Source organism: Amblyomma mixtum, chromosome 10, assembly GCF_055824585.1.
Source record: "Amblyomma mixtum isolate Tamu chromosome 10, ASM5582458v1, whole genome shotgun sequence".
In the NCBI taxonomy this organism is placed as follows: Eukaryota; Metazoa; Arthropoda; class Arachnida; order Ixodida; family Ixodidae; genus Amblyomma; species Amblyomma mixtum.
In genome coordinates, this window is record NC_143021.1 from 7,218,446 (window position 1) to 7,234,978 (window position 16,533).

The following is a 16,533-nucleotide window of genomic DNA, read 5'->3' on the forward strand; positions in this document are numbered from 1 at the left end:
AACAGAGAAAAGCGGCCGGCTTGCACCATAAAACACCAAAAAAAGTTCACGCAATGCAGGACACAAGTGGTTTATGAGATACCGCTTGGCTGTGGCCTCGTTTACATCGGGCAAACAGGTCGTTGTTTTAATGAGCGTGCAAGTGAGCATTCCCGAAACTTGCGCAACAACAAAAGAAGCTTCCTAGTTGACCACTGCAAGAGCTGTTCTAATTGCCGTCCCGAATTCGATAAAACTAGATTTTTAAAGAGTGGGAAAGATAAAACTGAGAGAGAAATTGTTGAGGCATATTTCATCGAAAAAGCTGGCAACAAATGCGTTAGCAGGCCTTCCATTATGCTTAGCAGCGCCGAGACGTCTTTTATAGAAGGTTTTTTGTAGTTCGCAGATTTTCCTTGGTTTTGTGCTCTTATTTCGTTCTTTCGTTGTTTTACAATTTTTAGATTCTTAGACGCTAAGATGACTGTTCTTCAGGATTGATCTTCAGTTTTTATCACTTGACGCTAGGTGCTGTATCTTCAGACTTCATCCCTCCTTATTGTTATTGTTGGTCATGTTTTTCCGGGTTATTGTTGGTCATGTTTTTTCCGGGTTACTGTTGGTCATCTTTTTTCACGTGGTTTTATCTCATAGTTGTTCGATTTTTTGCTCTTTTTCGCCTTCATCACGCGTTTAATAATTCGTTAGAGTGGACTTGTCATGCCCCAGTGCCTTGTTTCTTTTTTCTTTTTTGCCTTGGTTGATGTGTTTCTGCTGGCCAGAAAATAAGTTGGCTTCCCAAGCTCTGTTTAGATTATATTCTGTAATGATCAGCGTTACTTTATTGCCAGTGGTCGCATGAATTGCCGTTTTATATGTACAACGTTTTACGCTTTCGTTGATATGGCTTGGTTGTGGTATAAAAGGCAGGCTTGGTGCAATAAACTTTAGCAAGGTGTGTTGCTGGGCGAGTTGGTTGGGGAACATCTTGAGAACAAACAGCGCTTACAGACAAAGGACCAGAACAAGAAGGACACACAACTGCGCTGACTAACAACTTTTATTTGGGAAGGGGGCCGATCCGCGCCTTTTATACAGAACTGGAGGGAATGATGCGCACGCGCACCGATCAGCAAAGGGGGAGCATGGAAAGAGCCAACACATAGACCAACTATTCTTATCGTCACTGATAACCAACAACGCAGCAAAAAACAAGCGAGAAAAGCAGGGGAGACAAAGGCAGGGAGCGTTAAGAAACAATTCTAAAAAATCTAAAAGATCCTGAACAAGCCAACAACCAACACGGCTAAACGAATGACGATGGAAGGTGACAAAGATAAAGGCACTAAAAACTGAACAGACTGAAGCATAAAAGGTGCAGGAAAAGCCTGCGGAAGATGTAAAAAATCGGCACGGCTGAAAGATGACGGCATTAAAAGCATTAAAACAGATAAAAGCAAAAACCTGAGAAGCCGATGAGAATAAAAACACGCAGGAAAGGTGGTCACTAAAAAAATGAAATTGAACAGACAACAGATCTCTAAAGACAAGCAATGAAATGAAAAAACGTGTGGGCGATAAAACCTAAGGTGAGAGAGATAACAGAAAACTTTTTACATAAATGTTTAGGATAAAAACCATCGTAATAAAAAACACGGGATAAAACCAAAATAATGCGCTGAATCAAATCGAAGCAGAGAGGAATGAACACTCTTTGTCTAACAGGGCAACTGACGGCGTGCTAACGCATCCACTATTAACGCAGCCACTATTATCAAGCTAAAAGATGAGTGCGTTAGCACGCCGTCAGTTGCCCTGTTAGACAAAGAGTGTTCATTCCTCTCTGCTTCGATTTGATTCAGCGCATTATTTTGGTTTTATCCCATGTTTTTTATTACGATGGTTTTTATCCTAAACATTTATGTAAAAAGTTTTCTGTTATCTCTCTCACCTTAGGTTTTATCGCCCACACGTTTTTTCATTTCATTGCTTGTCTTTAGAGATCTGTTGTCTGTTCAATTTCATTTTTTTAGTGACTACCTTTCCTGCGTGTTTTTATTCTCATCGGCTTCTCAGGTTTTTGCTTTTATCTGTTTTAATGCTTTTAATGCCGTCATCTTTCAGCCGTGCCGATTTTTTACATCTTCCGCAGGCTTTTCCTGCACCTTTTATGCTTCAGTCTGTTCAGTTTTTAGTGCCTTTATCTTTGTCACCTTCCATCGTCATTCGTTTAGCCGTGTTGGTTGTTGGCTTGTTCAGGATCTTTTAGATTTTTTAGAATTGTTTCTTAACGCTCCCTGCCTTTGTCTCCCCTGCTTTTCTCGCTTGTTTTTGGCTGCGTTGTTGGTTATCAGTGAGGATAAGAATAGTTGGTCTATGTGTTGGCTCTTTCCTTGCTCCCACTTTGCTGATCTTTGCGCGTGCGCATCATTCCCTCCAGTTCTGTATAAAAGGTGCGGATCGGCTCCCTTCCCAAATAAAAGTTGTTAGTCAGCGCAGTTGTGTGTCCTTCTTGTTCTGGTCCTTTGTCTGTAAGCGCTGTTTGTTCTCAAGATGCAATAAACCCCAGTTGCAAGTTGGCGTCAGTCCTGTGTTTTGTGTGCCTTCTGTGTCCCCGTTTCTTGCGCCTTACCAGTTTTTATTTCATTTGGTTAATTAACATAAGACTGTGTGAGAACATTACTACAGTCGACGACCGATTTTTCGGACTCTCTAGGGACCGCGAAAACGACCGAAAAATCGGGCAGTCCGGAAAATCAAATTTCACCGAAAAAATCGCGAACTTTTTACCAGTATGCCGGAGAAAGCGGTCAGTTGTATTGCACACATTCTAAAGCTACTCATGACTATATTTCTCCGCGCGAAATACCGTATAAAAGCGTATAAGGGCCGCTTTTTTTTTTCCAGATTCGAGGGCCAATTTTCGGGGTGCGGCCCATTCACGCGATGTGCGAAAAAAAAATTTTCTTATGTAAAAACACACCAACCAGGGAATGAGCGACATTTATTCTACGTTCAATCGTCACTCGCGAAGTATTTAGACTCCTGAGCTGGTGCTGCGCTCTGGTGCACGCTCATGCCAAAAGAAGCCGCGCAGCATGTCCGCTGTCAACGCGTAGCCGTTGTTCCGAAATTCCATCACATAGAGGAGCAGCTCTTCTTCCAGTTCAGGAAACTCGCACGGCTTGCCTCGGAAAGCGCGCTTTTTGCAGCTTGTGTTTCTCTTTTGGTAGCACCATCATCGGACGCACTTCTCGGCCAGGTCGAATTTCCCGCCCGCCGCACGCTTACCGACCGCGTTCGAGAGCTAACTCCCAGCCGTGTAGCTTAAGGTGCTTGCCCATCGTGCTAAAACTGTGAAGCTCGGCGGCAGCACGCGAAAGCCACTATCACGGCGAACGCGCTAACACGCATGCTAACACGCCACGAAAGGCTGCAGCTGGCGATACTGATGCCGACGTGAACAGCGGAAAGTCGCGACGGAGAAAAAAGTTGATGATAATGATCACGGCGCCATGCATAGACGGCACTTGGAAGCTCCGGTGCGCGCGCGTGACCTCCGCGAACGGCGCAGCGCCGGAGCAGATCGCGGCCGCAATAAGATCCGGCGGCGCGCCCGAAGCGCGCTTCGATCGCGGAGGCCACGGCGTGCGCGTAGCCTCCGCGATCGTATTCGCGTTCCGTGTTCGGGACTAAAGACTCGGCACAGATGAGTTCCGTGAACTCAGACTACGGTTCAAGTTCGTGCGGCGGAAGACATTCAAGGACAGTACGAATTCGAAAACACGCGAGCGCAATGTGCCGACTCGCGCAGAATTTCAGCGTCGCAAGAGGCTCCCTTTAAGATTGAATTTCGTTTTGTTTGATCAAGTTTTCGATATCTCGTGCAGTCTGAATTAATGAGGTTCCACTGTACACATTATATGGCGGCTTGGGTACTGGCGGCGAGTGCGAACGAGGTCCGAAAAATCGAGTGGTCAGTTGCGGTGCATCCGAAATTTCAAGCGCTCTTACACATTGGCTCTATGGGCCATGTCGCGGTGCCGCGAAAAGTCCGAATAATCAAGCATGTCCGAAAAATCAGGCGTCCGAATTTTCGGTCGTCGACTGTATTTATAAATGATCCAGAGTCACCAAGGAGTGCAATAAGGCATAAAAGAGCATTCTAGGACGACTTGGACGAAAGTTACAGCCAGTCAAACATGACAGAGAAAAAGCTCATTTTGAAGACTGAGACAGAAGATTTATTTTCAAAATTTTCCCAAGGAAGCAGTGGTTTAAACTTAGCCTTATTGCACAACCTGTGCATTTATCTTTCTAGCACAAAAAGAATTATACTAATAGCTGATAAAGAACTGGAGATATCGCTCCTCCAAAATTCTGAATGTGCCAAAATTGCAGTTTTGAGAAAAAGGAGAGAAACATTTTTGGCATATTTTCGTGGCACCAAGGATAACTAGAAATCACTGAAGTGAGTTCTGGCTCGTTTCTGATGTGGAAGAACCATTTCCCATTGACGTAATTGCGCTTGCAACAAGGAAATTGCCGGCGAACAGATGGCATAGTCTGGAGGCTGGAACCCGAGATGAGTGCCTTTGCACTGCGATCTCCCCCAAGTTGCGGCGCGCGATTCTACCGGCGCTGTGATCGCAGTCAGCCCCTAACGAACGATACGCGCTCTTTGCTCATCTTGCCCCTAAAAACATTGAGAAGCAAGTTTATTTCGTCAAGGTTTCCGATTCTGCGCTTTGCGGACACCGTTTCGCGGCCGCCGCTGGCGCCGCGCCACCAGCTTTACCGGAAAGCTCGATCTGTCGCGCCGTTGCTGGCTGTTAACGGAAGCTGCTTCGGTATTGCTTCTTCATCTGCACAGTCACGATTATGTTGTCTGTACGCGGCAGGAATCGCCCTGATCACTCCTCGCCGTCGCGCTAAGCACCGCCGCCGATGGCGTTATCAGGTCATCGCGAAGCGTCGGCGCTCTATCGCTGATTGTTAGATAAGGGGATGCGCCGATGCAGCGCACCGAACGCGCTTCGGATCTCTGCCTTTCGCTCCCTCAGGATGTGTGTTCAATCCTCGCTGTCACGATAAGCACCGCCGGTTATGGCGTTGTTGCGCCGTCGCGGAGCGTCGTCTCGTCGCTGAATGTAGACACCAGGATGCAACGGTACAGCGTTCCCAGCGCGCTTCGGATCTCTACCTTTCGTTCCCTTTCAGTGTTTTTAGCCTAACCTTTGCGTAAATTTCAATATTTCGCACTTAGCGCGCGACGAACCTCACTTCGCCGTGACAGTGGGACTGCCCGACCCACTCAAAATGGCGCCGGGCTGCAAGCCGTCGACGTCGTCAACCAACCAAAAGTTGCCATTTTGGTCACATGATTTCGAGAACCAATAGCAGAGTGCGCTTTGCTCAAGTTTGTTTGTTTACTGCTTCTAGGGCTTGCTCATGGTTGCCAAACGGAATATGGGAATAGCCTGAATCAAGACCTTTCAAAGGAAACCAAAATGGCGCCAGCGGAGCGCGTATTTCTCGAACTGCAGGCAGTCCAAGTTTGGTGCGATTAGACCTCAATTTAAAGGACCGCGCACGCTGTTTCACGTCTTCGGAACGCTATAACGCGTAAATTAGGCGGTATTTTTCAATGAAAATTCGTGGATAGCTGCGCATTGACGTCAGGATAGTGAAAATGGAAAGGTCGAAAATACGATTTTTTGACCAATTTTCGGCTGCAAAGAGCTGTGTCCCCCCTTAAGGCAAAGCTTAAGCGACCTCTAAGACTTTTTTTTTCACTCACATGTGACATGGTGGGGTTGACTTACAATTGTGCAAATACGGTAGTTACGCATAATGAGTGGCAGAAAGTCAGGTGGGCGGATGAGATGAGATACACAACGGAATTTTACCAACTCGTATCATCCTGAAACTTGCGTGGCCCATGACTGCACCAGTGAGATCTTACTGCAGTCCCACAGCATACCTATCGCTCTATTCAAGCATGGTTCGTTCAGCGGGACACTCTCGGAAAACGACAAAGGCGATGCCTGTTTGGGCTCCTCTCCGCCAAAGAAGCAAAGGGAAGAACTCACGGCAGCGATGGAGGGCTTCTTGTTGTCCCCGGCCGGCGGGTGGGTCACGTCGGCCCCGAGGAAGATGACGGGCTCGTTGAACACCTTGGGGCGGATGCTGGGCACCAGGATGGAGTTGATGCCGCCCAGCTTGACGTTGATCTTGAGGCACAGGTTGGACAGGGTTTGGGGGGAGGTCTTGTTGACGTTCTTGGCCTGCACGCACTGGGTGGCCATGCCCAGCACGGTGTCGCCCACGCGCTTCACCTCGGCGTAGACGGGCGTCTTGCCCGGCAGCACCACGACCACCAGCTGGAGCCCCTGGAAGGTGGACTTGAGGTAGCGGAACATGGGCTCCACCTGGTCGGGCCCCGTGGCATACTTGCAGAAGCAGGGCTGCCCGATGATGGGCATGCCCGCATCGTTGCTGATCTTCTGCAGCTGCTGGGTGAAGTTGCGCAGGGCGTCCTCGCGGCAGGTGCGCTGGGGCGCAAAGCAGGCGATGGCCCAGATGCGGATCTCGACGCCCGTGTGGAACTGCTTGCCCCGCATGTCCCACACCCCCTGGTTGGGGATCGCCTGCTGCTTGGTCCGGCCGCCATACTGCAGCTTTGGCGGAGGCAGGATGCGGCCCCGAACCTCCATCATAGTGTTGCTGATGGACAGACCAAACTCCTGCACGTACGGGTCCGTGTTGAAGTCCGCCTTGCGCACCAGGTTGTTGATCTCCCGCTCCCGGTCAGGCGCCGACCGGGCGGTCGCCTTGATCATGGTTGACGTCTGCATGTCGGTCAGCTTCTTGATGCACCGCTGGCCGGCCACGATGTTGCACACCTCCAGGGGCAGGTAGGTGTGCTTGTGCTCCTGGCCCACCTGCAGGCAGGGCAGGTGCGGATACCTGCACGGGGGGGACACTCTGCTCTCACAATGCTCTGCTCTGCTGCTAGGACTCGATTCAATCACGCTTTAACACCGGACACTCTGTTGTTTGACTGCAATTTGGACAGCATTTCATGAAGCATTAGAATTTCTCATCTGAATCATTCTGGCGCAATGAAATGTACTGCACAGCACACACCTTCAGTTGCCTAAATTCCCTGCCCTGCAATAAGAAATATGGCACAAGCAGTTTACCATAGGCACCCAATTTTATTGCGAGTTTCCTTCTTCAAAAAGATGCATTAAACATTAGAATACATGGATCACACCATGGTACACCTCCAAAGCATCGAAATTGTGACTTCGGGGCAAAATGTGGCAGAACATGTCCTTTGCTTCCCACAATCGTGTCCCCAACGGCCGCCATCTTGGCCTTGTTCAAGAGCTGGCACTTTTCCCTACATCCTAGCATTACTCACTAAAGTCTGATCTTCTCAGAACATTCCACCCTTTTCTGAGGCCTCTACAATGACTTCCGAATGGCTGGCATGTTGTGCATTTAAAATGAGACTGGTTTTCTGCACACATGACTACATTCCACTTCATACACAGCAGCCAACACCGCGGACGCTGCTCAAGTCCACACAGCCCCATTATTCTGGCGCGCATCACTGGTTCTTCTGCAGAACCCAATGAGGAGAGATGAGAACAAAGAAGTGGTGGCAGCTCACCTGAGCTTCATCTTGTACTTGTCCAAGAAGTACTTGGCCACTGTGCACTCGACCGTCTGGCCATTCTCCAGCTGCAGGGGAAACCTGCAGGGGAAACCCACGCATTCATCAGACAGACACAATGGTACCCACTGCATTTTCCGGCCTGTAAGGTGAACCTCTGTATAAGTTCTGCCCCCTTGCAAACGAACGAAAAAGTCGGGAGAAGGCAGTTAGTATCCACCTGAAAATACAGTACTGAGAGGGCACCTCTCCAAAAGACGCCACACATCCAGGACCAGAGCAGATGCTTCCAGTCATGCAGAATGACTCCATCAATGTCTCAGAGGAAGGCTCTCAGGAAATGCCTCCCAGTGGCTTGGCTTGCAGTTCATGTCCTGAGTGGCTTAGCAAGGCAATGTCATCAGCAGATCGCAAATTACTCAGGTATTCTCCATTAACTCTTATCCCAAACTGTTCCCAAAGCAGGCCCTGGAATACCTCCTGTAAGCAGGCAGTGAAGAGCATTGGCGAGATCGTGTCACCCTGCCTAACACCTTTCTTTATTAAAATGTTATTGCTGACTTTATGGAGAACGACGGTAGCTATGCAATTGTTATAAATATCTTCCAATATTTTCACATAACACTCTTCTACACCCAGATTACACAATGCCTGCATGACAGCTGAGGTTTCTACTGAGTCAAATGCCTTCTCGTAATCTATAAAGGCTATCTATAGGGCTTTGTTACATTCTGAGCATTTCTCTACCATCTGACTAATAGTGTGAATATGATCTATCGTTAAGTATCCTTTATGAAGACCTGCCTGATCATTTGGTTGACTGAAGTGTAAGTCTTGACTCTATTAACAATTACATTAGTGAATTCCTTGTTGGCAATGAACAGCAAGCTGATCGGTCTGTAATTCTTCAAGTCCTTGACATCTCCTTTCTTATAAATTAAGATAACATGAGCGTCCTTGCAAGCTTCTGGTACACTCGAGGTTAAAAGGCTAAGCATATACAGGGTGGCTAATATTTCTAGCACAATCTGCCCTCCGTCCTTCAACAAATCTGCTGTTATCTGATCCTCGCCAGCTGCCTTCCCCCTTTGCATTGCTACTAAGGCTTTCTTTACTTTCTCCTTCGTTACTGGCGGGATGTCCCATTGCTGTGCGGTACAGCCTCTCTCAATAACATTCTGATTACATTCGCTACTGTATGGATTTGTGTAGAGCTCTTCGGCTACTTTAACTATCTTATCCATATCGCTAATGATATTGCCCTCTTTGTCTCTTAGTGCATACATCTGGTTTTTTCCTATGCCTAGTTTTCTTTTCACCGTTTTTAGGCTATCTCCATTCTTTAGAGAATGCTCGATTTTCTGCACATTAAAACTTCCTTATGTCAGCTAATACCGGTTAAGTCGGAAGTTTTCTATGCCATGCCTCCACCTCCCACAGGTGCTATGCATTTGCTCCCATTTATCTCGAAGCATTTTTCGGGCGTAGTATGGATATCTCAAAATTTTGACTGGGAGGGCAGAAGGAAAAGGCCAACACCGAAAGGTGAAACGGGCTCCGAGCGAGCGCTTGGTTCCTGCTAAGTGCCGAACAGGGTCACAATCGAAGGGCGAATACTAAATTTCCGTGCACGCAGCGGTTTACCATCAGCCGCGTTAAGCCACTCTGGGACAAGTCATGCGCACACCGCTTGCGTGCGAAGGCTAATGGGTCTTATTGGGCGGTCAGTCCAGTATGCTGCCCTTCGCATGTGTGCACTAGGAAGAGCACTCTGGACGACTGTGTGGTTCTGTTTTGTCAAGCTATGCGCACAACGCATTGGCTTTGATTTTGTTGTGTGTGTGGTGTGCGCAACGGGCGACAAAGATGTCCCGCCCCAAGCAGTGCAAAACCCTGACGCTGGAGAAAAAAAAGTCGCCTTAATCAAGGAAGTGCCCAAGGCAGTAAGGTACAAGACAAGCATCACCAAAGAATTCGGCATTCCTTTGTCGACGGTCTCGGCAGTGCTAAAGAACAGGCAGAAGGTGTTGGATGGCTTCAAGCAAAGCTTCTCCAGCAAGCGGAAGTGGATTCAGGCTTTGGCAATTGCCGGACGTCAAAGCAGCATGTCAAGGCAGCAACTTTCCCGTGACAACCCAAATGATGATGGAGAAGGCTCTGGCACTGCAGATGGGCCACACAGATTTCAGCTGCAGCAATGGCTGGTTTGAACGATATAAGAAGCAAAATAACGTGGCCTCGAAGCCTATCCACGGCAACAGCGGGGCCATCAATGAAGGAGCTGCAGACACCTGACGCAACCACCACCTCACCGAGCTGCAAAAGGCTTACTACGCGGACAAGGACATTTTCAACCTCGAAGCAGCAGCTGTCTTCTATAAGATGCTGCCTAGCCCAAAGGGAGAAGCGTGCTCAGGCGCTAAGCAATGCAAGGAGTAAGTGACAATACTTTTCGGATCCAACTCCACCGGTGATGAAAAGCTGCCGCTGCTTGTTATCGGCAAGTCACTCAACCCGAGGTGCTTAAGAAATGCACTGCTCCCGAGAGATTTGACTTACCACGCCAATAAAACGGCGTGGATGACTGCAGCGCTTTTTGAAGAATACGTATGCGCGCTTGACCACAAAATGGCGAAGGACAGTCAGAAAGAGTTGTTCATTGTGGAGAACCGTTCCAGCCAGGCGAAAATTGACAACTTGGGGGCAGTTGCGCTGGAGTTCCTGCCGGCTAATATGTCGTCAGTACTCCAGCTGATGGACCAAGGAGTCAGTGAGGGTGCTTGAAAGTTTTACAGGAAGAGCCTGCTGCACCGAATCTTGTGTTCTTACACGAGTGGCAAGAAGTATGAGATAAGATTTGCTGGCTGCAGTCCACCTCATCCCTGAAGCCTGGCGACAAGTCCGTCCCCTGACAATTGCGAACTGTTTCACGCACGCAGGATTTTCTCTGGACAAGGAATCACTCGAACCGGACACTGATGAGTTCAGTGGTGGTGACGAACTTTGTGACGAAGTTCGCAAGGCAACTGACTGCACCAGCGATGCCAAAGATGGCGAGGTCTTTGGAAGAGCACACTCTATACGAGCTAGATGTGCCCATTACCAGGATGCCATCCGACACTGATATCGTGGAAATGGCAGTGAACGACAGAGATGATCACATTGCCGACGAAGAGTCTCGGGAAGCCCCACGACTGCAGAGACAAGAAACTTGTTACGCGTGCCCCACAAGAAAGTTGAGTGCAGCGGCGGCGACCAACGGCTTTTGCGATGCGTTCAGCAGCTCAAAGACTCTTTTCTTGGCCCAAATGTGAACGTCAAGAAGGCAAACGTCACCCAGTTCTTCCTAAAATAATAAAACTCAGTTTTTCTTGCAAATTCTTTTGCATTCATCACAGAAGCTCCCATTGTGCAGTGGAGCGTTTGTTAGCAGTACTGGTTGTTACTGGCTCTTTCAGTGACTCGGGCACTGAGATTTTCGGCATTTTGCTTAACTCGAAACTCCGCTTATCTCGAAATTTTGTCCCAGATTTTACAACTTCGAGTTAATGAGGGTTTAGTGTATTTATTAACTCTGGTTGCTCAGTCAGTTCTCTTTTATTTACTGGGTTAGACACATTGACTCTCTGGTGTTTCTTAATCAGATCTTTACGAGTTTCCAAAGATAGCTTCCCGGTATCCTGTCAAACCATCGTACCGCCTACTTCTACGGTGCACTCCATAACGATAGCTGTGAGATTATCGTTCATTGTTTCAACACTATGGTCACCATCTTCAGTTAAAGTGGAAAACCTGTTCTGCAGCGACATTCTGAATTCCTCTACCTTCCCTCTTAATGCTAACTCGTTAATAGCCTTCTGCTTCACTAGTTTCCTCTGTTCCCTCTTCAAATCCAAGCTAATTTGAGACCTTACCATTCTGAGGTCGCTATAACGGACCTTTCCGAGGACCTCCACATCCTCCATGATGCCTCGGTGGGCACCAGTATTAAATCATTTTTACTCTCACCATTGGAGCTCTTCCATGTCCATTTTCTGTCCTCTCGTTTGCGGAAGAAGGTATTCACTATCCGTAAATTACTTCTCTCCGCAAACTCTACTAACAACTCCCCCCTCCTATTCATGGAGCTTATGCCATAGTTACATATAAATACCAGTGCAAACCAGTGAGACACGCGACGAAGAACGAGGACACACAAGCGCCGTCTTCCAACCGACGTTTTTAAGGGTGTGCTGTACTACTCCATTCCCCTTTCATGCGGCAAGGTTTACGTCGCCCAGACGGGTTGTTGCCTGAATGAGGGGCTGAAAGAACATCGGTACAGGGCATTCAAGACAGGCAATCTGGCGTTGCACCGGCAAAAATGCGTCATCAAAGACCGAACTACAGGGAAAGAAGAGCAGTGCACTCCGGACTTGGCCAGCTGTTCGGTAATCGGCATGGCACTCGGACCAGATAGTGCGGAAAATCAAGAAGGCTGCTGAGATAGCCGGGCTGCAAGCGTCAGCGCGCCTTCAACCGCCTTGTCAGATGCAAAGTTGGTCTTCTTGAAGAAGTGACAAGCAAAGATATTCTCTTTTTGTCGTTTAGAAATTAGTATTTAAACATAATTCTCTCCCATTAAACGTCAGTTGGAAGTTTAGCGCTTGTGTGTCCTCGTTCTTCGTCGTGTGTCTACCTGGTTTGCGCTGTTATTTATTTGTAATGGATCACCAACTAGCCTGCACTCTTACCCTACTATGTCACAGTCGTCTACCGCCTGGTCTCCACCCTGCTTCCTGCCTACCTTTGCACTGAAGTCGCCCATCACTAGAGTGTACTGTGATTGATAGATGATGCTGTATAAATGCCTGGTCAGTACCCATGTTTCCGCTTCTTGTTTCTAAAAGTTGGTTTTAGAACATACCCTCAAATTAAGCCGCGTCATCAATAACAAGCATTGAAATAAATTTAAGACCACCAGCTAAAGAAACATTCCTCCGGAATAAGCAGAGGATATCTGCCAATTCTCGTGCGGTGTCTCCTGCTTTGGTCAAGAAAACGTGCCTTCTCAATGCCCTTCTATATACACGTGTATCTTAACTCTCCTTACCATGGGGAAAATAACCATTTTTTTGCACGTTCCAATACACAAAAACTAAACTAAATAAATTATTTTACGTATATGCTTGAATAAAGTATTGTGCGTTGCGAGAGAAAATTGTCAAAAACGACATTTTATGAAAAACTGAACAAAACTTATAAAGATACGCTTGTATCTAAAAAATGAGAAATGTTCTGAAATATGCAAAATGTCTGATATTCTGTTGGCCAATAGTTGCGAAAAAAAATCAAAGTTTCATCTTGAAAAGTATTCATGCTATGAAACGATAACTGGAAAAACGTATGATTGGCCACTGGGGTATGGCCGCCTGAGGCTGGTACCAGAACTGAACCCCATGAAAAGGCAGGCTCTTCATACTCGCCGCTGCTTGTGTTGTCGATAAAATCATCATCATCAGCCTCACTACACCACTGCAGGGCAGAGGCCTCTCCCATGTCTCTCCAATCAACCTTGCCCTTCGCCAGCCGCGGCCACCATATTCCCGCAAATTTCTTCATCTCATCCGCCCACCTAACTTTCTGCCGCCCCCTGCTACGTTTGCCGTCTCTTGGAATCCACTCCGTTACCCTTAAGGACCATCGGTTATCTTGCCTTCGAATTACATGCCCTGCCCAAGCCCATTTCTTCCTCTTGATTTGGAGAAGGATGTCATTAACCAGCGTCTGTTCCCTCACCCACTCCGCCCTCTTCCGATCTCTTAACGCTACAGCTATCACTTTTCTTTCCATAGCTGGCTGCGTTGTCCTTAACTTAAGCTGAACCCTCTTTGTTAGCCTCCACATTTCTGCCCCATAGGTGAGCACCGGTAAGATACAACTGTTGTATGCTTTTCTCTTGAGGGATATTGGTAAACTGCCATTCATCAATCACAGACAGATTTGCAATGTTTTTGGAGCGCGCAGTGCACATGCTGAGGCTGCCAAGCGACTTTCATGCTACCGTGCCTTCAGAGCGCATTAAAAAGATGCCGCCTTGCAAGAAAAAAAAACATCAAAAATAAAGCTCGAGTTGTCCGATTACAAGCCAGACAAAGCAGCCTGCCCATAAGGAACGCAGAAGGCTCTGAAGTCGAGCGGCTAAGCCGTTGTTAGAGGGCAACACGATGGGCAATGAGCACAGCACCACGTCTTCACAGCGCATTAAAAAAGTGTTGCTTCGCGGGAAGAAAGAACTAAAAACGAAACTTCGGTTCATCGAATGGAAGCCGGATTAACAGCGTGGCCGTAAGCAAAGCGGAAGATTCCGGAAGCGGTGTGTGAAGTAGCTGTCAGCGGGATAACGATGCTCAATGGGCATGGTAAGGAAACGGTTAACGAGCAACTCATTCTCACGCCCTCGTAGGGCATTTTTGGGGAGGAATTTTTGGGAGGAGTGGATTCCAAGAGAAGGCAAACGTAGCAGCAGGCGGCAGAAAATTAGGTGGGCGGATGAGATTAAGAAATTTGCGGGAATACAGTGGCTGCGGCTGGCGAAGGACAGGGTTAATGGGAGAGACATGGGAGAGGCCTTTGCCCTGCAGTGGGTGTAGTCAGGCTGATGATGATGATGAAATTTAGGAAACAGTGATGGTCGATTTGCACAGTTAGGCCAAATGAGAATTAGGTGCGCTATCAGTTCGGTTCCCACTTTGGTTCCGGTATTCAGTTCCAGCGTTCACGGATGGCAGCTGTTTGGATAGCGATATAATGGGTTAATGTCCACATATACACAACTGCTTGTTCTCTCTAATCATAGATCCCTGGGAGTCTTGTGCAGGAGTGATAGCAGACTCCCCGGGATCTCTGAGTGTAAAGAATGACCAATTCCGCATACATGGGCCTTAACCCATCATCGCAATACAAACAGTTGCCATCCGTTCTTGCTATCACTCCTGGCACACTGGCACACACTCAAACGATGCGCCACTCACGATCGGCCGGTGACCAGCCTGTCACAAAACCAGCTTCAGAACAGAGCAACAGACAACGACCAAATGCGGGGAATGGCCACTGCAAGTGTTAGCGCACTAAGAAACATCGTATTACCTGCTCGTTTGTACACCAATTAGAAGATTTCTATGGGTCCCTTAAAGTTAGAATCAATTAGCTTTTACAGTCGTCGTTAGGCTGTTCTCATCTCAAAAGCAGGCATCGACCACTGCATAATTTCCACCAAACAAATGTGCCACGATGCCCATTCTTTCTGGGGTCATTCGATAATCTGAATTTCAGATAACTTGAACATTTTTTCTGGTGCCCTGAAGTTTAAATTAAGGTGGTGCCAGCAGCAGCCACCTTGTTTCCCCCGCAAACTTGCTAATCCCACCCCTCACTCTTTCTTGCTACATGCCCTGTGATATCATCCATTCCCGTTTCTTCCCACAATGCTCTCTGCCTGCCACCATTTCGTCTCACTTTGATCGGCCAACCATGGACACTCACGATTGGAGCTGGGCAGGCCGGCGGGTGACGTTGCAGACGCGGTACTTGCGGCGCATGCTGCCGCAGTGGGTGATCTCAATCTTGAGGCCCTTGATCTCCTTGGTGAACTTGACCCGCTGCGAGTCAGTGAGAGGCTTGCGCTGCTCGTTGACGTCCCGCAGCTCCAGCACCTCGCACATGAACTCGATCACTGGCTGGGCCTTGTAGAAGGCGGTGGCGGACACGTCGATGTTGAGCATCATCTTCCACTGGCTGGGACGCACGCTCTGGTGGAAGCCAAACCAGACCTCCCGGCCGCCCCCCAGGGGGTGGAAGTAGCCGTCGGGGGAGGAGAAGAAGGAGCGGCCCACGGGCGTGTACGTCATGGAGGGCAGGTGGCGCATCACCACGTCCAGGGCTTGCACCGCGTCCATGGGGATGTGGCGCGAGCGGCCCTCGAGCACCTCCTCGAGGGCGTACAGGCTCACCTGGGCCACCCACTTGATGGCCACCCGGAACACCCGGTCCTTGCCCTCGCCCGGCAGGGTCACCTCCAGCTCGGCCTTCTCCTTGCCGATGGGCAGGTCGTCCCGCGTGTACATGTTCTTGCGGCCGTCAAACACGGGCTTCTGGCTGCCAAAGATCTTGGAGTAGGACTGCACCATGGTCTCGATGATCTCCCGGTTGACCTTGCGCGGGCACTTGTCCGGCGTGATGGTCACGTCATAGTGGTGCAGGAAGCCCCGCGGCATGGAGATCTGGAAGTGGTTGGCCCGCAGCAGGATGGGCCGCCCCTCACTGCCCAGGTTGGGCCGCCGCGGGCACGAGAACTGGGGCAGCACCGCCACGGCCAGCTCTGGGGGGCCCCCCCCCGCGACCAGGGTCCCGCCCGCGGCCGGGGGGCCCCCCACCAGGGGCGGGGCTGGGGGCCCCAGGGAGGGGGTGGGCCCACCCAGCGGAGGGGGCGGGGCCCCAGGGGGTGGGGGCCGCGGCGCTCCGCCCGGTCCACCCGGTCCGCCTCCGCCAGGAGGCCCAGGGGCTGCAATGTGCACACACGGCCATTCCCAGGCTGCCGACTCATCAACCACCACACAATCGCTATCAGACTAATCGAGTGAAATACTGACGGCACACAACAGCGAAGCACTCAACCCAATACAAATCAATGCAAACCACCCACACCCAGGGGCCAGGCCAGGAGCAGTTGGCTCAAGCCCGCAACAGTCAACCAGCTCCGCACAACACTGCATGCGCGTCACACTGCAGTTGCAGGCCAGCTGGGGCCCTTGGCAGGCACTGCAAAGCTGACTCAGCTGTGCCCCCGGGATGAAGCACAACCACCAGTGCTGTTCCATCAAGTACAGTGT

At 49.3% G+C, this 16,533-nt stretch overlaps 1 protein-coding gene across 2 annotated transcripts in view; it reads right to left on the minus strand.

The window, feature by feature from the left end:
* Positions 1-16,533, minus strand: part of AGO1 (protein argonaute-1) — a 46,855-nt gene that overhangs the window by 17,505 nt on the left and 12,817 nt on the right. For both annotated transcript variants that reach the window (XM_089563994.1, XM_089563995.1), the window contains 3 exons: positions 15,188-16,205; positions 7,661-7,744; positions 6,072-6,948 (listed from right to left, as the gene is read on the minus strand). In XM_089563994.1, coding sequence (XP_089420120.1) covers positions 6,072-6,948; positions 7,661-7,744; positions 15,188-16,205 — 1,979 coding nt within the window. The remainder of the gene's footprint in view (positions 1-6,071; positions 6,949-7,660; positions 7,745-15,187; positions 16,206-16,533) is intronic.